Genomic DNA, 24,346 nt, shown 5'->3' with positions numbered 1-24,346 from the left:
TAAAGCACAAAATCTACAGATTATTTATTGATTCGGTCATTAAATGCTTATTCGGTTTCTTAAACGAGTAAATAACCATAATTAGTTCGTTTTAGTGTTTCCTATATAAACAACCCTTATTTTTCCTACCATAAACTTCCCTAAACCCTAAATAAGCACCCTTCTCTTTTTTGGTTTTTGATTTATTGTTGAAGATACGCTCATAAACGGTTGACTTTGCATACGTGTGGACCTTTGACTCATCGTTTCTGTTGATTGTTTCACTTTCCAGGTAAGTTGTAAACATAGGAATCGTTCATACATATTCCCTAGTCAACAGCCTTCAATCAATTTCGGTGGTTGAAGGGTGTTGACTGGTCAATTCGTTTAAAACTCGTTAAAGGGCAAAATAGTCAACTAGTTTGACTTAACGTTTTCTCATACTTCTAGTCGTATTCAATGTTCGGTCCAGAAGACTTTTATTCTCGTAACTAAATTTTAAGACTACTGACCAAAACCCGACTTCCGACTCGCTGTTCGGATTCTGGTCAGTACCAGCTCGCTTAAATCTTAAAACAAACATAAGTTAAATTCTAAACGTCCGTTTTGGTTGATTCCAGTGGCAAAAATTTCTTTTTTACTTATATTATCGTATCCTAAAGTCTCAGATTCTGAATTGTTTATATCGTTTGACATGTAGTGGACGACTCGCTTATTCGTTAGCTCGCTTATTTATATTTATATTCATTTGTCATTAATCTAAGGTGAGTTTGATCATTCCCCTTTTTATCAACTGTTTTCAAACGTTTTGGGGGCCTATGCGTACTTAATCATATTTTCTATCACATATTATATACAAACTCGCAAACATAATCATTGTGTGAATATTAATTGAATGTTATCTGCTAATTGCTATTTGCTTATGTGTATATTCTATCACTGTCGGAGAGGTCCAACATATCCCCTTGTATAGGGTTCTCATTAGTATGATCATACGACCGTCTTAGTAACCGGAGCCCGATTCGCTTGGCAACGATTCATTGGCACACTAGCAAGTCGTGGGTTAGTCTTTGGTTGTGTTTATGGTTGATATATGTGTTGTTAGGATTTGATTGATTGCTATCACATGGGTTGTTTGCATACTTAATATTTTTCATTTATTATTTATTTATTATATAACTATTTGTTGTGTCAAAATTGGTGATCATCTCACTCAACATGTGTTGTTGACAAACTCCATTTTCTACGCATATGCAGGTTGCTTGTATTGAAGATTGAAGTTGGACACTTAGACAAGACCTTAGGATATAAACAAGATAATCATTAATTGAACTTACATTCATGTATTTAACTTGTTTGTTATATTTGGATTTGTGTACATTTGAATTAAAATAATTAAGTAGATATTGTCACATTTATATTATGATAGTATCTTCGAGCTGTGAGCAATCGGATCATGTCCCGGCATTTCCGCCATAGGTTGGGGTGTGACACCTAACATCACGTAATAGCTTCTTGATCCCAAATATAAACGGTGTCACTTGGTTACTATCACCTTAACCATATGTACATCAACGCATATCATTTCAAGATCCAATTTACATGGATCACCCATTATTTCTATGCATGTAAATAGACTTTACTCAAAAGACTTCACATATGAACTGCACACATATCAAACAAAGATTCATTCATAAATCATTTTCCCAAACGGGTTAGTTAATACACATTTAACAACTATATATATATGGCTTAAGTTCAGGAGAGAAATGAAATTACTGTGAGAAATATAAGAAATGAATATGGGCCACTAGTTTTATTTTAGGTTTTAAATATTTAAAAATAAATGAAAAAATTATAAATGCAACAATAAATGCATTCTCTCTCTTCAATTAATACAACTAATATAATCATAATAAATCACTCTCTATTTATGGATACACATATCATATAGTGTGTAGGTTATATGTTTTTTATGTGTAGGTAATATGTTTTTTTATTTTTAGAACAATTGTATGTTATATGTTTTTGTTTAGGCTGTATATTTTTTATTGACATTTAATGCTAACATATGTAAGATAGTTTGTTGTATTATTTATCACAATGTACCTACGTGTTGATCGATATTGAAATATTGAGTTGGAAGAAATTGGTTTTGGAAAGAAAAAAAATTAATATATGAATAAATTGTTTTTGTGCAAGATAAATTTTTCAAGTGTAGGTTATACGTTTTCATGTGCGTGTGTAGTTTATTGATTCTGAATTTTGTGTGTCGGTTATATGTTTTCTTATTATTAGAACAAGTGTAGGTTATATGTTTTTGTGTAGGTTGTGTACTTTTTTGTTGATATTTAATGCAAACACGTGTAAGATAGTTTTTTGTACTATTCATCACAATGTAACTACGTGTTGATGGATATTAATATATTGAGTTGGAAGAAATTGATTTTGGATAGAAAGAAATTTTAATGTATGAATAAATTGTTCTTGTGTAGGATAAAAATTCAAGAGAGAAAAAATAAGTTATAAAAATAAATGAATTTTTATTATTTTCCAATTATAATAATTTGATTAGTTATATTAATTGAATAGATAACTATTATATTTATTAGTTATATTAATTGAAGAGATAACATGCATTAATACTTTCCTCATTTATCTTTAAGCATTTAAAACACAAAATAAAACTAGTGGCCCATATTCATTTCTCACATTTCTATCCTGAGCCATCCCCATATACATACATATATATATAGGAGATGTTTATATTGACAACTCTTTCTAGTTGAAAAAACTTTGCAAACTCATTATGTGGCTCCTATCACTCCACAAGTACCAAATCCATTTTAAATAGCTTTTGCATTTTAGGGTATTATTGTCATTTCTCTCCAGCCACTTTCCCTCTCATCCTGCATCTTTTCTCTCATCATGTTCCCTTTTCACTTTCTCCCTCATGCTTTATATGGATTTGAGTGTATTTTTTATTTTAAATAAAAAGAATTTTATTATTTATTTGTAGATAATACCCCTTCCCTACTAGTTAACATCATAATTTCAGTTTACAAAATTGTATGGATAGTCTTTTTAGATTATATTTTTCACATATAATAATAACATGCAAATCTAAGTAGTCTTTTTTTTATTGTAACATTTACGTGCTACATGTAAAAAATATGTAAATTTGTAACTAAAATATGTAAAAGATATGTAAATATGTATATCTCTAAATACGTAAAAACAAAAATATGTAAAGATATATATCTCTAAATACATAAAAAAAAGTATGTTAACCTATGTAATGTAAAATAAAAAATATGTAAAAAAAATATGTAAACTTTTAAAAACAAAAATATGTAAATCTCTAAAATGTAAAAAAAAAATATGTAAAAACAATATGTAAATTTGTAAACAAAAAAATGTTAACATGTAAAAACATGCGTAAAAACATATAAATCTGTAAAAACAAAATATATTAACAAATTTATACTTATATAAAAAAATACAAAAAGCCCGTTTAACATTAAATAAAATGAATAATGGAAAACATATCAAAAAATACAAAAAAAAACAAAAAAAGAAAAAAAAACCTAACTTATAACTCAATTACAAAATTCTGAAACTTTTTTACAGTATATTTTGTATGCTTAGTTAGTTAATAAGATAAAGAGATAAAAATGATTAAAGAGAATAAAAAATAATAGAAATGAATAAAACTTTATATGAAACGCAAAAGGCCTTACACATAGTGAGAAATGTAAACAATAAATTAATAAATAGTTATCAAATAATAGAAAAAAATGAAATGACATATGTATTTGTTGCAGAATCATAATAAATCATATTCAAAAGGAGGAAACAGACTTTAAAAAGTATGCCTAGATTGCCCTTCCTGGTCCTTCTTATATTATTATATTACATGTTGTATTAAAAGTGCATTTTTTAAATCTAGACCATAGATTTTGAGTGATCAATGGTTCAAACAAAGTTTCTATGGTTTTCTCTAAGTGGGAAGGGTTTTTATTCTAACCCTTCCCTATATATATTATATATAGGATCAGGATCATGTGAGAACTTTATGGGAATTGAGAACTATGAGTAGGAGTGCTCTTCGGGTTGGTTTTTCGGGTTTTGGGTTTTTCGGGTCGGGTTCTTCGGGTTTTAAAGTTTTAAATCTTCTCCCAAAACCCAACCCAAATCTCTCACGGGTTTTTCGGGTTCGCGTAATTCGGGTTCGGGTTTTTTCAGGTTGGGTTAGTCAGGTTTCGAGTATCCTAGAAAATGAAACTAAAATCAAAAAAAATTTAAAAACTTCAGTGCTAAAATTAAAACAATATATTTTTCTTTGCTCGTAAGGCAAATAATCAAATAATAAACCAACATAACTTGATAAAGTCATAAAGCAATTCAAAATAAGAGTAAAACTAATTGACTAACTCAAACCATAATCGTCTTCGATCAGACATGATTTGGTTGTTCGATTACGATTGCTATTAGTAATAAACGGAAAACATAAATTAACAATAAACAATTAATCCATAATAGTTGGAATGACAACAGTCGAATGGGCTCAAATATTGATAACTTTAGTGACTAAGACTAGGAATATTATACCTAAAGTATTTTTAATTTCAAAACTAAAAGTTTATTCGGATTTTTTGGGTTGACCCAAAACTTATAAATCAAACCCGAGAACCAACCTGAATTACTTCAGTTCGGGTTCGGGTTTTTCGGGTCGGGTTAGTTAGGGTTCGGGTACGGTTTTTTTCAGGTTAGGTTTTGGGTTTCGGGTAAAAATGACAGCCCTAATCATTTTGGACCACAAAAAAAACCCAAAAATAAAAAGAGATCATAAAAAAAAAACACAAAAATAAAAAAAGTAAAAAAACCAAAGTTCTTATTTACCATCTGGTTTCTAAAAAAAACGTAAAAAAATTCTCGGTTTAGCTAAATTATACATATATGTATAATATGTACATATATGTACACACATGTTTTTTTTCCTATACGCATGTATAATATAAGGTAAATAATAATGTACATATGTGTGCATTACGTAACTAGAGATTAAATGAAAATATACATATGTGTATACGTATAATACGAATTAAAAATAAAAAAAATCGGTTTTTTTATTATAAATATATGTATAATATGTACACACATGTTTTTTCCTATACACATATGTATAATTTAAGGTAAATGATAATGTACATATGTGTACATTACGTAACTAGAGATTAAATGAAAGTATACATATATGTATAGGTATAATACGAATTAAAAAGAAAAAAAAAATCGGTTTTTTTTAATGAAACCGGAATGAAATATAAGAATTTTGGTTTTTTTACTTTTTAAAAATTTTTGTTTTCTTTTTGTTTTATAATTTTTTAAAGGTTTTTTTAGCGGTCCAAAATGGTTCTCAAAGTTCTCAATTTGCCAATGGTTCTCTTAGGATCCTTACCCTATATATATATAGGGTAAGAAATGTTGGTGAGAATACATAAGTTTAAGTTTATATATATATATATATATATACATATATATATAGGGGATGGTTCAAATGAGAACCCCTAACTTTTATGAAAACTATAAAAACCACTATCAACCAATCACATAATTTAGAATTTATTTTTATTTTAGTTTTAGTTGGGGGCTTTTTGGTAAAATGAAATTCCATTATAATAGGCACTTACCACTATTTAAGAAATTATTTATTGTCTTCACGTTTTATTCTATTTAATCATTTTGAATTCTATGATCAACAATTTCATATTCTAAAACCTGAAATTTGCAATCAATTGACCATCTTTAAAATCTTTTTCCTAAATCATTACCTTTTCGTTATGAAATTTGAGGCTCACAACTTAATCAAAAATTGTTTTCTCATTGAACCATGATGAAATTAGTTTTTTGGATCTCGTGTTCTACTTTTATTATTTTTGTTTTTCCAAGTATATCTTTTTCTCGTTGAATCTTACCACCATCATCATTTATTTTTTTAAAAAACCTTAAGCATATGCACCACCATCATCTTTTTTAATTTCCTCCATTGTATATAGTGTCACTTTTATAAATTTCAGCTAATTTTCCCCTATTGTTATTATTCAGACTATTTCAAGTTTATACTTTCAATATTTCTGTTTTTTATACTTTTTTCTTTTGCTGTTTACAAAGATTTTATTTTGTGTGATACAAATCCATTTTTTTTAATCATACAAAATACTTGTTCATATATGCAAATGGTTATAGTGTTAGTTTTATTTCAAATGTTGTGTTCAACTTATTTTGTTTATTAATGGGGTGTGGATGAGAGGTGTAATCAGAGGTGTCTGCCAACCCAGTATTATTTTACATATATGTAAATCATTAAGTTACATATGCGTATTTTAGTATGACCAATTTCAAATGTAAATATACTGGAGCAACATATACGTAAACGCACATGAAGTACATATATGTATATGACGAACACAAAGAAAAATACGTCTAACTATGGTGTTTCATATGTGCAATTTTTTTTGTTACATATGCGTAAATATATAGTTACATATATGTATTAGCATGATTAACTTTGTTTTGGCATGCCATATAAGGATAACAAAATAGATAAGAATAAATTTGTAAATTCAACAAATTTGTGAAAATAGATAAGGATAACAAAATAGATAAGAATATATCGTTACATATATGTATTAGCATGATTAACTTTGTTTTGGCATGCCATATAAGGCTGAGGGGTGTGGAGCGCGAGAAAGGGCGCGTGAGCCCATCCGCTCGCGCCCCGGGGCGCGAGCACCACACCACCGAGGCGCGAGAGGGGCGCGAGCGCGGAAATCCAGGCAGGCGCAAGAGGGCTAGCGGCTGGGATAACGCGTAAATGGCCTGGGAATGCTTAAATAGAGCCGTTGGGCTCTTTGTTTATTAAAAAAAAAAAAATTTTTTTCTCTATAAATATCACATGCAAACCAAAACCAATATCACATACCAATATCACATATTTTAAGAAACGGACTGCCGGGTTGGACTAGTTCGTCTGGAGCGTATAGCACTTCCGCCGGGTCGGATTGCCGGGTTGGATTCGACCTAAACGTTGCGGGGGAGGAAACGTCTTCACCGCCGAGGAGGCGGCCATTGGGAAGGGACGCCAGGGGGAAAAAACCGGCTGAGGGGGAAGCCGTAAACATCACCGATCTTGTTGAATCCCTCAATAAATTCAACAAAACCATGGAGGTGGTCTCTAATGACAAAAAGGAAAAAAAAAGAATGAGAGATTTGGACTTCCTTACAAGAGACTTCAGTAACCTAAATCCGGTCGACCAAATGCTGATGGAAAAACAAAAGGAACGTATCCGGAAGAGGTTGATCGAAGAAGACCAAGCCGAAGAATAAGAATAATGTTTTTTTTAGTACTTTAATTTTTTTTTTAGATATTAATGTGTTTTTTTAATTAATGTGTGTTTTTTTAAATAATTTAACACTTTTTTTAATAATACGTTTTTTTAATACATTTATAAAAAAATAAAAAAAAAACCGCTCGCACCCCCTCTCGCGCCCCTCCACACCATGTCCCGGGGCGCGAGCACCACAACCAACACCCATCTTATCAAGTTTCTCTCTCTGCCACACGTCACAATATTATTGGCTGGAGCCCCCACTCGCGCCCCCTCTCGCGCCCCCCACACCCCTCAGCCTAAGGATAACAAAATAGATAAGAATAAGTACGAAAATACAACAAATTTGTGAAACATACAGCTCAACTTGAAACCAATTTAAATTAAAAAAAATAAAAGTAAAAGAGCTTTGCGAATAAAATATAAAAAATTTAAAAAATAAAGTATACCTGCATATGTGGAATTGAAGAGAGAATTAAAACAATTAAAAGTATACAGGCGTATATAACATTAAAACCGAAGAAGAAGAATGAGGATTTATAGGAGCTTCCAAACTAGTTTTTTTAATTTGCCCAATCAGCCTTTTTACTCTTTAATTAATATCCTTTAACGTTTATTTATTTACATAACTGCCATTGGATATATCAACCATTGATCTAAAGTCCAAATTGATTTAATTGGTTCTTAAAAAAACATTGGTTCTCAATGGAACCATCCCATATATATATATATATATATATATATACTAGATATTATCCCTCTTATTACGGGGGTTGTTTTACATTATTCGTTTTTAATATTTATATATGTATATTTGGATTTTAATTTTATTTATTGTAAGAAAGTTAATTAATATACTTAAGGTTTGATGATGAAATAGTTTCACAAATAAATGATATGTTATAATCCTGTTTAAAAGCTATCTGGGTTTGGTGATACCCATTACCCGTTTATTTTCTTTATTATAAAATTGTTTCTTAATTATAAATAATATCTTTTTTTAAAATAAAATAGGACATTATTTTTTAGTATATTCCTATTTTATATAATATTCATATCAAATATTTGATGAGATTATTTTTTAATATAATCAGATGTTATAACCCGTTTAAGAGCTATCTAGGTTTGGTGAGACCTTTACCCGTGAATTCTGGTCAAATGCGTGAGAAGCCTTCATTTACAAATAAAGCAATCTAATGGCTTGAGAGAATAGTTGTTTTACATTTTTCGTTTTTTAATATTTATTTTTTGGATTTTAATTTTCTTTATTGTAAGAAAGTTAATAATATACTTAGAGTTTGATGATGAAAGGGTTTCATAAATAAATGATATGTTATACCCCGTTTAAAAGCTATCTGGATTTGGTGACCCATGACCCGCTTATATTTTTTACTATAAAATTGTTTATTAATTATAAATAATATCTTTTTCTTTTTAAATTGTATATTAAATTTTAGTATATACCTATTTTATAGGATTTTCATATCAAATAATTGGTAAGATTAATTTTTAATTTAATGAGATGTTATAACCCGTTTAAGAGCTATCTGGTTTTGATAAGACCCATACCCATAAATTTGGGTTAAATCAATAAGAGGCCTCCATTTAAAAATCAAGAAATCTGGTGGCTTCCATAAAAGGGGGAGCGATCACATCGCGACACATAGGATTTTAGGAATTTCTTTTATATATATATATATAAACTTAAACTTATGTATTCTCACCAACATTCTTGTTGACAAAAATCTATTTTTATACATGCTATTGGTTCAAGTATTTGATGTTATCAAGACCGAAGATAGTTAGTTTGGCCTTAGAGTATTTATTCAAAAATATAAACATATAATGCAATTGATTCAAGTATTGTAATTGTATACCTGTTTTAATATTAATGAATTAAATAATTATTATCGCTTTTGTTTGTGTATTTTGAGATACTGCCCGATTAATACTTACGTCCTGGCATGTTTCGCCGCCTTTGGCCGAGGTGTGACACAAACAAAACACAATATGTATGCAACAATGTTTCTGACCCGCTTGTAGAACTTTACCCAAATTGCCCTTGAGCGGTTTAGAGTCCACAAGACGTCTTATTCGGAATAAAAATATGTTGTTTAAAGGCATAACATTTTATAAATATGAGCCTAAATAAAAATTTTAGCTTAATTACTATTGGATGACATTATTTATTCTTTGAAAACCATGCTCCCTAATCCCAATAAAACATTATAAAGTTCAAGACTTTCTATCATAATTCATGACCATTTAATGAAATATTTCTAAATCAAGAAATTAGACATGAAAAAAAAAAAGATAATGTCGAATGTTGATAATACCTCAATGACAGGCATGAGAACAACAATATGCAAATCTACTCCACCATTTACAGCCTCCCACACAGTAATACAATAGGAGCTCTCAATATTTTGGGCCACGTTGAACTCGTGGCTATTAAAATGATTGGAACAATATTAGAAGCATGAGCGTTAAACCCTTCAAGTGAACCCGTAAGGTTTTTAAGCATGTTAAGCTCCATAAGTATAAGCACTGAAAAATCATATTATTCACCACCTCTTCAGTAATAACCGTCTCACAAACAATCGACTTTCCACACCCTTCAATCCAATTCACAACATATCTTCTTTGGATTCTATACAAAGTTTTTATTTTTCTTAGACTTAAATATCTGAAAAAATTATATATATTAAAGAAAATGGTTAAAGATGCAAGAGACAGGAGCAAAGTGTCACACCCCGACCAAAGGCGGCGGAACATGCCGAGGTGTAACGATTGTCCATAAGCACATGACACTAATTAAAGTGGCAGTATTTAATAAACTCATTTCATTTCACAACATCGAAAATGTCACATAACAATTATCCATAAAATAACCATAAACAAGATATCACAAAATATGGCAAATTTGATATTGTTCATTTTTACTAATATCCTAAGGTCTTTGATGTCGTTTTCTTCACAATCATAAATCAACCAAGATGCAAACCTGCAACATTTCATAAAATAAAGTTTGTCAACACAAAGGTTGGTGAGCAATTCATAAGCTTAATCATATTAATATATAATAAAGATAGCCACAAAACTTGCATACGAAACGATAAATAAAAGTGGTAATTTGGATAAATAGATATCGCTAAACACATTAGCGACACCTAGCTATAAGGAGATGCCAAATAGTCTAGGATTTTATAGTTATCGTTAATTGCATTACGTTAATGACACCTTTCTATAAGGGGATGCCAAATAGTCTAGGATTTTATAGTTCCACCAACTAAAAGCGATAAACACATAGGCATATAAACATAGAACACCAAATCGAGCAATTATTTAGGTAAAGTATAATATGGCTTGTGGTGCGGGCTCGGGTTTGGCTTTTTCGTTTGGTTTCTTGAGGGTTAGATACCCGCTTTCACATGATTCTCCGATAGCGCACTGGCTAGAGTAATGGCATCCTCAAGATTCACGGGTTTGCTACTCATAACTGAGTCCCAGATTTGCATAGGTAAACCCCCAATGTATTTGTCAAGCTCACGCTCAGCCGGGGTAACCAAATGAGGGACGAGAATGCTCAACTCGGGGAAACGGAGTGAGTAAGCGGCGTTATCACCACTATCTTGCTTGAGGTTCCAAAATTCCTCCTCAAGCTTTTGAAGTTCGTGTTTGGGCCAAAACTTCTTCGGCATGAGTGCCTTGAGGTCGGACCATGGAAGAGCCATAGCCGTTTCTGACCCTTGGAGATGCATGACACTACCCCACCATGTTAGAGCGGTCTTTCTAAACATGCTTGAAGCGAAATTTGTCTTTTTCGTTTCGGGGCACTCGCTATATCTAAACACATTCTCCATAGACTCGAACCATTGCAACAAGGTAGTCGCACAGTTCGTACCCCAGAATTCAGTTGGGTTGGCACTAGTAAATTGCTTATATGGGTAGGATACGGGTTTGGGTTCAACGGGTGCAACAACGGGTGGAGGAGGTTGGGTAGCTTGGATTTGAGTTACAAGTTCGGGAATCACAGCGGCCATTTGCTTGACGATAAAAGCAGCCATACGTCGGTTGGTGTTCTTGCGCGGTCTTAGTGGAGGCATGCTAAAAGATTATAAAGAAATGGAATAAGTTTTAGGTAAAAAGAAATGGATATGAGAGTGTATAAAATAAGAATAAGGTGAAGTTAAATTTTCTTTTTGATTGTGAATCCTAGAGTTAGTGAGGAGTAGATGTTAGTGTTAGATAAAATATAAATCTTTGTATATAAACAACAAACCGGAAACAATCGTAAATGATTTTGAGATTTTGAGGGGTTAAAGCTTAAAAATTTGAGATTTTGAGGTTTATAGAGTCGGAAAATCGTACATGAACCACCATGATTTGATATTCCAACTCAAAAAAATTTTTTATAAAACACAACGTTTGAGTCTAAACATGTGCACGAATCACCGCAACTTTTTCATGTTTTCGACTCAAATAACGATAATAATACCATAAATCGGGATACAACGTCATGTCAAAGCACTAGTCCACGAATCACCGTAGTTCTATTGTTTTGACACCGAAACATTAGGATGGCGACCGGAACGCTCGCATTCGACTACTTAAAGTATTCACATGTATAACACGGTTTGTGACCTAGAAAACGAGCACTATAATCCCACCATTCCAGATAAGTAAATCACCTTTGATTCTTGAAATCTTTTTGTCAAATGGTTGTTTTATAATGTCTCACTTCCTATGAGGGCTACGAACCCGATATAAATGCAACCTTTAAGGGATTATAAACAACGGGATCCAAATTAATCTTGTAATCCATAAAACACAATGAAAATCTACTTTTTGCCTTTTAAGGTAAGGATACCTTGGAAATACTATGAAAGTGTGTGTATGTGAACATTTGGGATATTGGTGAATTTTAAACAAGTTTATAAATAATATGCGTATGAACAATCAAAAGAGAGTAAACACATATGAGCACACTTATAGGACCCTAAGCATAACAATACTAGGTCGTTACGTCTAACCACCTATCCTATTCTCAGGTCTCTGACACCAATCTGTCACACCCCGACCAAAGGCGGCGGAATATGCCGAGGTGTAACGATTGTCCATAAGCACATGACACTAATTAAAGTGACAGTATTTAATAAACTCATTTCATTTCACAACATCGAAAATGTCACATAACAATTATCCATAAAATAACCATAAACAAGATATCACAAAATATGGCAAATTTGATATTGTTCATTTTTACTAATATCCTAAGGTCTTTGATGTCGTTTTCTTCACAATCATAAATCAACCAAGATGCAAACCTGCAACATTTCATAAAATAAAGTTTGTCAACACAAAGGTTAGTGAGCAATTCATAAGCTTAATCATATTAGTATATAATAAAGATAGCCACAAAACTTGCATACGAAACGATAAATAAGAGTGGTAATTTGGATAAATAGATATCGCTAAACACATTAGCGACACCTATCTATAAGGGGATGCCAAATAGTCTAGGATTTTATAGTTATCGTTAATTGCATTACGTTTACGACACCTTGCTATAAGGGGATGCCAAATAGTCTAGGATTTTATAGTTCCACCAACTAAAAGCGATAAACACATAGGCATATAAACATAGAACACCAAATCGAGCAATTATTTAGGTAAAGTATACAACTACGTTTGTGGTTTAAGATTCAAATATAAAGCATTTTGTTGAATAAGTATGAAATGTCACCCCCAAAATAAAAGATGGAAAATGGGGTATGAAGTACTCACCATCAAGTAGTAAACTTGAAAGATGATAACTTGAAGATTTGTCGGAACGACGAGTTTAACGCACAATGCCTAAAAAGAAAAGAAGTCTTGAATTTAGAAAGGTTGTCTTGAAGGTCTTTAAACAAAATAAATATTGACAAATGTAAATAATTAAAGTTCAAGGTTTAAAATGTAACTATTTAAGAATTTATAATAATAACCCTTTAAAAATGTAAGTTTGCTCGAAACTGGGTTAAAGTATCTAACCTTAATATTTACTCAACCTATGTTAAGTAATAAGGTGGGTAAAATGCAAGAATGCAAATCCCTTTGGAATAAAGATACTAAAACGGTTTTTTTTATCGAGTGTTCAGGTTGTCGGTTCGGGTCTTGATAATTGGTCAAACCCAAAGTCAACTTTCCAAAATATTGAATGTTATGAGATAATTCAATAAAATTTAATAAGACTTAACCAAGTATGTAGTTCCATTGTTTTAGAACTAACAACGCACGTTAAGCGAGTGTTTGGTTTTGTCAGTCCAAACTTTGTTATGAGATCAAGTTGGATCCAACATTTCCAAGTACTTAAGAAAATATTTAAAAATCAATTTGTAACTATTTTTAAACAAATATACAAGTCTTGATGGCTAAAAAACACACTTGTGTGTCTTAAGCGAGTAAGAATCGGTTTGGTTTCTACATGTCCAAACACTAAAGAACTTGTATAATAATGTACAAATAAAAAAAATACTTTAAGTTTTACAACCAAAAGTTAACAATAAAGTCTTTAAACAAAAGTTTGGTTTTCGGTTCGGATCGTGTTTCAGGTTAAGACCGAGGTAAGATTCTACAAACCCATAACCATAGAATTTGTAAAAATGATTTTAGAAACTTAGATCTAACAATAAATATGTTTAAACAATTATTTAACAAAACTAGTAACAAAGTTCGGTTTACGGTTTAGAGCTATTTACGGTTAAACCGAAGCATAGACTCTTAAAAACCCATAACCATGGAACTTGTAAACATGACCAACAAACTAAAATAAGCAAGATTAATATGTATGAATAAGTTATATAGATGTATATATATCAAGGACACGAAGTCCTCCATGAAGCCTTGCCTTATGAGGTCCGAAACCTCACCGACCGAAATCGGAGAAGTAACTACCAAAGGTAAACAATGGGTGTATATTATATATATGTTACACAACCATAAACAAGTATTAATAAGGCTACATAAAGTAATTAAGATGAAAGACTAAAAACCTTCAAGAACACTTAAGAAGATAACCTTGAATCTTTGATGTTTGAGAGAGTTTTTTTTTTTTTTTTTGGAGTTGTAGCAAGGGAAAATGAAGAGGAAAGGTGGTGTATATATAAGGTAATGTTGGTGGTCAAATATGGGTGTGAGACACAAGAGTTTTCGTGTAAAATGGATAAAAACAAAAACACAAAACAACAAAAAATATATATATATATATAAATAATAAATAAATAAATAAAAATAAAAATAGGATGTTTTCAAGACCCAACAAGTGTGAAACAATATTGTAACATAAATCCATCATTTTGATTATAACATAAGCTTCGGTTTACAAATCGGGTCGGTTTACATAATAAACAAATATAAAAACGAATACAAACAAGACCCGAAATTGACGAATGTCACACAAAGAAGGGTTTATAGTGGCATAAGATGGTACGTTGGTGTCACATAAATCCCTCGATTTCTCTCACACAAAAAAAATAGAGGAATGGGGGGCCTACTTTAATACTCACATCCTTCCATGTGTGTATTGATAACCTTTATAGTACAAAAATCCACCCTTATGATCGCCAACTAACACAGCCTAATTGCCTTTTATTCTAATGATTTCATTTTTCTTGAACATCAAAATCTACCCCACTTAAAACATCATGACAACCATCAATATTTGTAAACTAAATATTTTAAAAAAAAAAAGCTAAACATACATGTAGATCAAGAGACGATGATGGCATGTGAACAATCACTGAAGATGACTGCGCGTACAACTCGACCTAGATAAGCAATGGGCATATGATAAGAGATTGATGAGCAATACTGAGAGACTAGAGATGGATAAAGCTCGGTGATTAGGTTTTCACAGAAAGGGAAGTATTAGAAGACAAAATATAAATCGGGTATGGGTCATAAAAATTCCCCTTTTTTTTTTGTCGGGTCCATACAATGAGCGGGAAAACATAAGCGAGAAGGATTGAGAGAGTGAAGCGTGTCCTAGTTATTTTATTTTATTAGAATAGGTAGATGTTAAAATTTGATAATAATATTTGTAACAAGTTAACAACGTAATTAATTTAAACTATTTACACATAACTAAATAACAGTTGCAATTAAATGACAAATGGAATTATATAAAAGATGGAGATAATTCTGACAGAATATAGTAACAGTCCAGAACTCAACAAAAAGACAAAACAACATGTCTGTACAGTACATTGAATGCATATTCACACCGATTTCACCCCTACTTCAGTAGATCATTGTCTCCATCAACCTTGTACTAAGCATAACTCCATTGATTCTCACTCAAGGTGTCTATTTATTCATCTAGTTCAGTTTTTTTTATCTCAACATGCATATATGTTTTTTTGCGACATACAGTAATTCAAAATTACGTTATTGATGATCAGGGTATATTATATGTAGGCCTCTAAAACGAAACCTAGCGTTTATAAACTGTTCGCGAGCTTTCGTTTAAATTTTAATCACATAAGTAGTTGTATTATATAAATATAAAACATAAAAGGGGCTCGTTTTATGCTAGCGCTAACTTGTGTTAGTTTGTTTACGTGCATAAACTATTTGTTTAGGTTTTAAACTAATGAACAAGAACATGCCTAATAACTTGATGAATGAACATGAACAAAAAAGTGCGTCTGTGTTTGTATTCGGTGAAAGTTAAATAAACAAACACAAACAGCCCCCCCCCCCTATTAGTGTTCGCTCGGTTTGTTTACAGGTCTAGGCATATATTAGATATCTATCTATGCATGTCAGTTATATTGTAAAACAAGTATGATTCATAGAGCAGGTTAATCTTGTACTCCTATATAATATATACAGTGGGACATTGTGAATAATAAATCAAGGATTCAATATCATCTTATAATATAATTCGGTGATTTTGCTGGAAGTGATCTACGCTAGGCCAGTGTCAACTATGATGAATCGTGGTCGAGTGGCCACTGATGGTGGGGATGCTGCTGTGGCTCTCGACCAAGTTCCTCGGTGGAGTGATGGAGATTTAAGATGCTATCTCACTGAAGATCAGAGTTCACACTTTTCGGGCCCGTTAAATGTATCTTCTGAGGCGGAGAGTAATGGAAATGAAACAGTTTCTAGGTTTCCAGTTGATCATGAAATTAACTCCAAGATTTATCTTTGGAGAGGGAATCCTTGGAATTTGGAGGTTGATGCCGTCGTCAACTCCACAAACGAGGTGAGCTTTATTGGCACGGTTTCTAGTGATTTACACTAGAAATGGAAAGATTGGAAATTACAAAAACTTGTGGGAATATTTTTAATGATGGAATATGGGTCCTTTCTATTTGGGCCTTTTTAATGATGGAATATGGGTCCTTTCTATTTGGGCCTTGTATCAGCTCAGTGTTTGTTGACATTTGATTCTGCGTACGTTATCGTGTTCTTTTTGCAGAACATGGATAAAGCACACATCAGCCCTGGTTTACATGCTGTAGCGGGGCCTGGTCTTGCTGAAGAATGTGCAACATTCGTAACATATCATCCAAATAATCAAGTTTATTATTAAGAAAACTTATAAAAAGTTAAAAACTGTCACAGGGTGGCTGCAGAACAGGGATGGCAAAAGTTACCAATGCATATGATTTGCCTGCCAGGTAGGCATTAGATTTAGTTTGCTGTCTCTTGTAGCTTACAATATTGTTAACAAATGATATGGTATGGTTCTGTTATAGGAGGGTCATACATACTGTGGGGCCCAAATACGCTGTAAAATATCATACCGCTGCAGAAAATGCTTTGTGTCACTGCTACCGTTCTTCTCTAGAACTTCTCGTTGAGTACGGACTTCAGAGGTTTGGCTGCAACTATTACTTATTATGTCCTTATTATGTGACGGGTGTATGCACGACAACACTCCACTAATTACTTATTATCGCCTCATCGTGAACACAGCATTGCTATCGGCTGTATATACACAGAAGCAAAAAATTATCCCCGCGAACCAGCTGCTCATGTAGCAATAAGTAACCAAACCAAACCTTTACGATTCCCTTGTTTTTTTATTTATTTTTCTTTATTTTTTATTTTTAATTCTTGTGTCTTTCAGGAACCATCCGTCGATTTCTTGAGAAACAAAAGTATAAAATCACGGGCTTAGTTTTCTGCACAACTACAGAAAATGATACTGAAATATATAAAAGGTAAGCTATATATGTTTTGTTCGATTTAATACGATAAAAGTGACCTTTTTATTTTATTTTATTTTTATGTCTTTGCATACGTAGATTGCTTCCGCTTTACTTTCCCCGTGAAAAAAATGAGGAAAGCGTTGCTATTACAAAGCTTCCTGCTGATGTTGGTGATGAAAATGGTGAAACAATTATAGATGAAAGAAAAATTAGAATAAAACCGTTACCCAATATGAAAAAGACCGGTTCAAAACCTCACCAAGAGTCGGTAAATGATCCTGCAAGTGACCGTGGGCTGGCTAGACGGTTGGTGATGTGGCAAACTCACTTTAAGTGGCATAATATTTGTGAATTGCACTTTATATTAATATGTGCAAATTGAGCAGGAACTCTTCATATTTGGATTCATATCTAGATCCCGCTTTCATGTCTCCAATAAAGGATCCAGATCAGCATCATAAGGAACGGTCTGAGAAAACGGTTCAATCACGAAACGGGTTTAGTTTTGCTGAACTTCTCGGGTTTGGTGATGTTGGTGGGCCCCCACTTTCAGCTGCTGAAGAATACTCACTGCATTCTAGATACCTTACCAAAGCTAACTCTCTTGGTCTTTCTGAAATAGCAGAAATGAAGATTGTGTAAGGAGCTATTGTTTTTAATAGACTGTGCCATAAAATGCATTTCATTTTTGAGAATTTATGTTTATAATAATAAAATGCAGTTACCGAGGAGGAGTAGACAGTGAAGGTCGTCCGGTCATGGTTGTCGTAGGAGCACATTTTCTTCTTCGTTGTCTAGATCTCGAGTGATTTGCACTTTATATAGTTAAGGTAATAAATTGATTCACTGAATATGTTTTACAGGTGTCACATAAAAATTTGCAAGTAGTATATATTGGTGTATTAAATTTAAATCTTGAATGTTGATCTACAGGAGTTTGAGCCCTTGATCCAGAAGTCATATACAATTGTTTACTTCCACTATGCTGCATCACTACAAGTGTTAGTACACAATACTTTTATTTAATCTTTATTTCATTTATAACTTAGAAATATTTTTGTTGTGAAAATGTTGAGTTTAGGAAACCGGACCTAGGATGGATGAGGAAACTACAACAAATACTTGGTAGGAAAAGCCAGAATAATCTTCGTGTAAGCCATATTAATAATAGTCACATGTTTTCTTTATTATGTTTTGAACTTATGTTTTGCATATTTATATATGCAGGCTATCTATGTACTGCACCCAACCTTTGGACTAAAGGCTGCAGTATTCACAATGCAAGTTTTAGTAGATGCATTGGTACGTACATATATTCTCGTCCTTAATTGTCGCTTCGTTAATAATAATAACAACAATAATAATAATAATAATAATAATGATGATGATGATGATGATGATAATAATAATAATAATAATAATAATAATAATAATCGTTTACAGGTGTGGAAAAAGGTTGTATATGTTGATCGGCTTCTTCATCTCTTTAAATATGTTCCTCGCGAGCAGCTAACCATCCCCGACTTTGTTTTCCAGTTGAGTATTTCGTGCTTCTTATTACCCAAAGTTAGTAAAACTTTATATTAACTAGTGTGCTGATAGAACCGGGTTCGGTTATTTGTATGCAGGCATGACCTGGAGGTGAATGGAGGCAAGGGGGTGGTTGTGGATACAAGAACAAAGTATGGGTATTAACGACCCTAGTCGAAGTTTATAATATGATAAGTTTTAGTTTTTTGGTCTTTTGTTGTTTAGTACTTGGTGCTTGCGATTGTGGTTGTAAATTATTTTATCATTGTTAGTTTTCTGGTAGAAATTATGTTTTCAGCTCATAACGTCCCTTTCCTGATTCGTCTTGTTTGTGGTAGACATGTAACGAACCAAACATTCAGTGAACAGTTGACAACAGGAAGTTTGTTTATGCTCGAACAGATTAAATACTAACAGTATGCTTCATGTATGATCACACTTCATGACGTTCTGAGCCTAGGCCCGTTTGAAGCTCCAATTCGTTTGCATTTTATTTTATTTTAAAATCTACTTTCAGTTATTTTTTATCCTTACATGATTGAGCAAATAAGTGGTCAAATATACTTCAGAATTTATAAGGGTTTTTTTTTTTTTTTTTTTTGTGCAACCACGAATCTTCGATCAAATTGATAACACCGTCTAATTTCATCGTTAACTCAGGGATGCATATGTATTGAGCAGCATACAATATAATGTATATGTCGGTCAACTCCATACTAACAACATGCTTTGCAAGATGTGAATATACACTGGTACGCTGACGGAATCTTTTCTCTTGGTGATGGCAATTGGCAAGTTCATCGCAGTCATTCCAAGAAGCGATCATCAAAGTATTAAACCGAATAGTGAGACCTTTAGAATTATCAATTATGCTAGGTATGTATGTGAAAATGAAGGATGAAAGTGATGCAATGCTTCTTGCACTTGTTATATATTTATTTCTCTTATTGAAACATAAACATTTTGATATGATCTTTGTTTTCATTTGCAGTTTGATAGAGCATATGGCACGATTGAAGAATTGGAGAAATTTAATTTACTTTCTACCGCTAACATGTACAATGCTATTGCGGGTTGTTACTTTCGACTGGTAATATTTTATTGCATACTATTCTAGCACATGAATCCCGATCTTATTGTAGAATGTTTTGGTTGGATTATTAACTTACTTTCTCTGTTTTAGTTGTTTTTTTTTTATTTGCAGAAAAACTTCCATAAAGGCCGGATGGTTCTTAAACAAATGGATGTCATAAGCAACTAGAGTAGTTATGCTAACAGTAATTTTTGAATTAAGAATACTAGATACAAATATGTTTTAAAACGTACCATAATCCATTTAAAATTATATTATCACTACCGAAATCAAGTACAGTTAGTATACATTTTAAGCCAGCTCAAAATCCAAGACCGCACTTCGCGCAATCTTGAATCTGGCGGGAAAGGGGCATCAAACGATAAACCCGTATAACTTCACTATATATAGATATACCTAAAACTATACTAAATCCATTTTTCCAACATATTAAAATTGATGATTTTTTTATGAGACATCAATGGCAATATTACCATTGCATCCGCCTTTGAATCTCGATGAAATCTTTGCAAACGCTTGCTCACTTTCAGGCCGGTTTGCATATATGATCCAAAGTGCAAGACTGAGCATGACTCCAACAGAAACAAGAGCCAAACCTATATTTACCATCCGAAGACGGTGTTCTAATGGAGCACAGTGGTCCGAGGTGATTATTCTGAACGTTTCCCGTACAAAATTGCAGTCTTGGAGGCTGAGTAATGGTGGTGCATAGTGTTGAAGGCCATAGCTTATGTTCACTGCCCCGACTAGTTGCTGATACATGTCCGGTGTTAGTCTTCCGGTGCTGGTGCAGAATCCTGATTCAGAGACCGTGCAAGTGTAGTTCTGCCAGACCTGGATATTGAACCGAACCCGTTAATAATTGTTTGAACTAAATTGTGATAACGCTCGAATCGCATGAAATCGAAATACCCAAATTGTAACCGGAATAACCAACGCAAACGAACCGAAATAACTGAGCCCAATAACAACCAACGATTTGGTTTTATGTTTTTTTTTTTTTTGAAAATCGGTTTTTTCGATTTTGCTCTCAATCAAAAACTGAACTGAAAATAACTATTTTATAGTAAACTATTAAGAACTTAATAAATGGTGTAGCGCAAAGGTTCAAATGTGTGATAATGAGTTAGTTATTAACTAACAAAAAATTTGAGTCCAAAGTTTCAGGCTCAAATTTATTATTTTGAGCCATTTCTTTCGAGGCAAAACTCTCAAGCCCAAATGGTAAACCCAAAACCAATCAAAACGAAGGTTTGGTTTTATATTTTTTTACACCAATTTTTCTGTTCGGTTCCGTTTATGCTATCAACCAAAAAACCGAGCCAAACCGAAAAAAAAACCATCTTATGTAATTTATAAAAAAAATAATAAATGGTGTAGCCCAAGTATTTAAGCTCTAAATGTGTAATAATCAATTAATCAGTATATAACTAAAAAATTAGATCCAAAGTTTCGGGCCCAAATGGTAAAGCCGAAAAACCAATACCGAACCCATTATGAAAACTGAAATAACTGAAACCGAACGGTTTTTTGGTTCTCTTTGAGCCCTAAACGGACCCAAACCGGCCCATGCACATTAACAACTAGTCAAATTGACCATGAAAGTCATACTGTAAATAAACTAAAAACGACTTCAGTTAACATACCACAGAAGCATTTGCCATTGAAACCAACTGGGAAGGACATTCTAGCTCGTGTAGGTGAGAGTCATACGGATAACAAAGGTATGGCATAAGTGGGCCCGACTGGTTATAGTAATTAGAGTTGTCACCGGGAGGCGCGTTTGAATTTGCAAATGAACCTATGAAACCGTTTATTATATTTGCAATATCATTAACCACTAATTTGCTCTTATACAAAGTGTCATTAGTAGTCCCTTGGTCAACACAAGGAAGGATGTTGCTAAGGGCGGTTTCAGCATGTGGGTTATCGACCCATTGTCCCATCGCCATACAAGTGTCTGCTATTGCACTGAAAAAACATGTTTGCACGTTAGTTTCTTTCTATCAAGATTCCTGATATAAAAGGTTATAGAGGTGTATAGTTTGACTTTTGAGTCAAATTTAGATGTTGGATGTAATGACTAAACTCCACATGGCTTTCGTTTCATATAATCAAAACGAAACCATTTGATGTGTTTGCAAGAAATTTTTTTTGAAAATTAGGGATTTTGTAAAGATTCCAAAGATGAAACTAGTCGGTTTGACCTCAAAAGTCAAATTAAGTCAATCTAATTATATGTACCCAAAGAAATAACATTACTTAAAATGTAACCATAATATGAAATCATTTCAGTATATGAAAGGTCAAGACTTTCATGAGACGGATGATATAACATATACTAAATTCATATATGTTACGCCATTTTGTTTGAAAAACAAGAAATATTAAATCAATGATATTTATCTTACTTGTTGATGATCACAAAAACTCCACATAGAATAAATGTAACCGCAACAAGTAGCCAACCACTGATAATGAATCTGCACAAAGAATAGCAGCGACTAAGTTACACACAGGTCGACCAAAAAACAAAATCAAGAAAACTAAAAATAAAATAAATAAATATAAAAAGCAAGGAACTTTACATATAAATTGTATTCTTGTGACCCAAAATAGACAGAACTGCAATAAAAACAAGAAAATATACAGTTATAATCATAAAACACAAATCATGAAACCAAATTCTTATGAATACTTACAAAGTCCCAAAATCGAAACTAGAAGCATCACTATTGCGATAGCAATCATGGATGACCGCCTGAAACAAAATAATGAACAGATTCTTCAGATAATTTCAAAATCTAACCTATAACACAATTAAAAAATATAATGTTCATGTGAGGAATCTTACACAGTATCAAAAACCAATCTTATTTTTTGTGAGTTTAGATGTGTTTTCTCCTTCAGTGTACCAGCAGCATTGTTCAAGTCAACATTCAGTTTGTCAATATCATCTTTCACATCTGAAGGAAGAAAAATCTGGGCCACATTAACGGTTTTTGCCAATGACAAATAGCATGTTACATTCATGAGCGTTTGCACGGTGTAATCTGATCGGTTAACAACATAATTCAATGTGCCCACGGCTTCCCGATGAAACTCATCTTGTCCCACCGAAAGAAGTATGCAGCCGATCCTAAATAACAAGAAGATTTTAAACACTCAAAACAACTGATTATCTTATCTACAACTTCAAAGATCAAGATTACAATTGAGATACTTACGCTGAGGCACAAGTGAAAAGAAGAAGCAAGATCAAGCATATCCTCTGAGGGCCTCGTGATTCTTTTCCTTTAATGTCGATTCTACATTCGCAACAATGATGGATAATCATGGCTACCCCGAGGCACACAAACCATAATATAGCGATAATAAACGCAGCGACTCCTGTAAATCCAACCGACTGTAGAGCATAGATAATTTCATTAAAATGATTGACAAAGACACCAGCAAATGAATCTTGAAAAACAAGTTATATTTCAAGAAACTTACTGCCCAGTAATGTTTATTGGTGATGTCCCATCCAGCTCGATACCGTTTAAGACGGTTAAGAACGTCGGGCCTCTTTGTTCTTGACCCTGCCAATACAAGTGGGCTGGCTGGACCGCTGGCAGGACCGTTGGCGGGACCAGGGGCGTCACTCGCATCCGATGAGTTTAAGATCTCATTTCTCCATCTACCGAAATTATCTTCTCCTATAATTAGCAATCATAAAAAATCCCAATTTGAGTTATTCAGCATCTAACATCATAAAGTTCACATTTTTGAGTGGAAATGACCAAATATCTCTACATTATTATGATCCAAACAGTAAAAACACCAAAAGGCTCAATTCTGGCTTAGGGGTCATTGATAAATATTAAGTCTTTAGAACTCTAATGAATTAGAAATAATCTTGAATACCAAACCCCATTTCTTCAATAAATCCTATGATCAAGAGAGACCCGGAACTATAAAATCAATAAGTCTAAAACCCCATAAAAGTGAGTTATTCAACATCTAACATCATAAAGTTGATATTTTTTTGGCAATTCAAGAATGGGAAAGACCTAATGTCTCTACATTACTATGATCCAAACAGTAAAAACACTTAGGGATCAATGATAAATATTAAGTCTTTATTTATAACTCCAATGAATTAACAAGAA

The 24,346-nt window shown here is 32.7% G+C and overlaps 1 protein-coding gene and 1 pseudogene across 2 annotated transcripts; one reads left to right on the top strand and one right to left on the bottom strand.

Moving 5' to 3' along the window:
* Window positions 1-15,677: 15,677 nt before the first annotated feature.
* On the top strand, window positions 15,678-19,276 carry LOC143541406 (uncharacterized; annotated as a pseudogene). Its single transcript, XR_013136751.1, has 15 exons — window positions 15,678-15,712; window positions 16,316-16,620; window positions 16,837-16,914; window positions 16,983-17,038; window positions 17,117-17,236; window positions 17,337-17,407; window positions 17,491-17,584; window positions 17,669-17,878; window positions 17,959-18,210; window positions 18,294-18,402; window positions 18,506-18,573; window positions 18,654-18,723; window positions 18,800-18,874; window positions 19,016-19,107; window positions 19,201-19,276. The product of XR_013136751.1 is annotated as an uncharacterized LOC143541406 (transcript).
* Window positions 19,277-20,442: 1,166 nt separating this feature from the next.
* Window positions 20,443-23,694, bottom strand: LOC143541405 (uncharacterized). Its single transcript, XM_077034243.1, has 7 exons — window positions 23,423-23,694; window positions 23,050-23,334; window positions 22,898-22,956; window positions 22,784-22,820; window positions 22,607-22,678; window positions 21,842-22,166; window positions 20,443-21,029 (listed from the first exon to the last, which is right to left on the bottom strand). Exons 1-7 carry the CDS (start codon window positions 23,530-23,532, stop codon window positions 20,643-20,645), a joined length of 1,275 nt encoding a protein of 424 aa, XP_076890358.1. The 5' UTR covers window positions 23,533-23,694; the 3' UTR covers window positions 20,443-20,642.
* Between the last annotated feature and the right edge of the window lie 652 nt (window positions 23,695-24,346).

Source organism: Bidens hawaiensis, unplaced genomic scaffold (assembly GCF_021521415.1).
Source record: "Bidens hawaiensis isolate Kalapana, Puna unplaced genomic scaffold, B.hawaiensis_p1.1 tig00012594_1, whole genome shotgun sequence".
NCBI classification, from domain to species: Eukaryota; Viridiplantae; Streptophyta; class Magnoliopsida; order Asterales; family Asteraceae; genus Bidens; species Bidens hawaiensis.
Note: the sequence above shows the minus strand (reverse complement) of the source record. Positions and strands in the feature narration are given on the sequence as shown.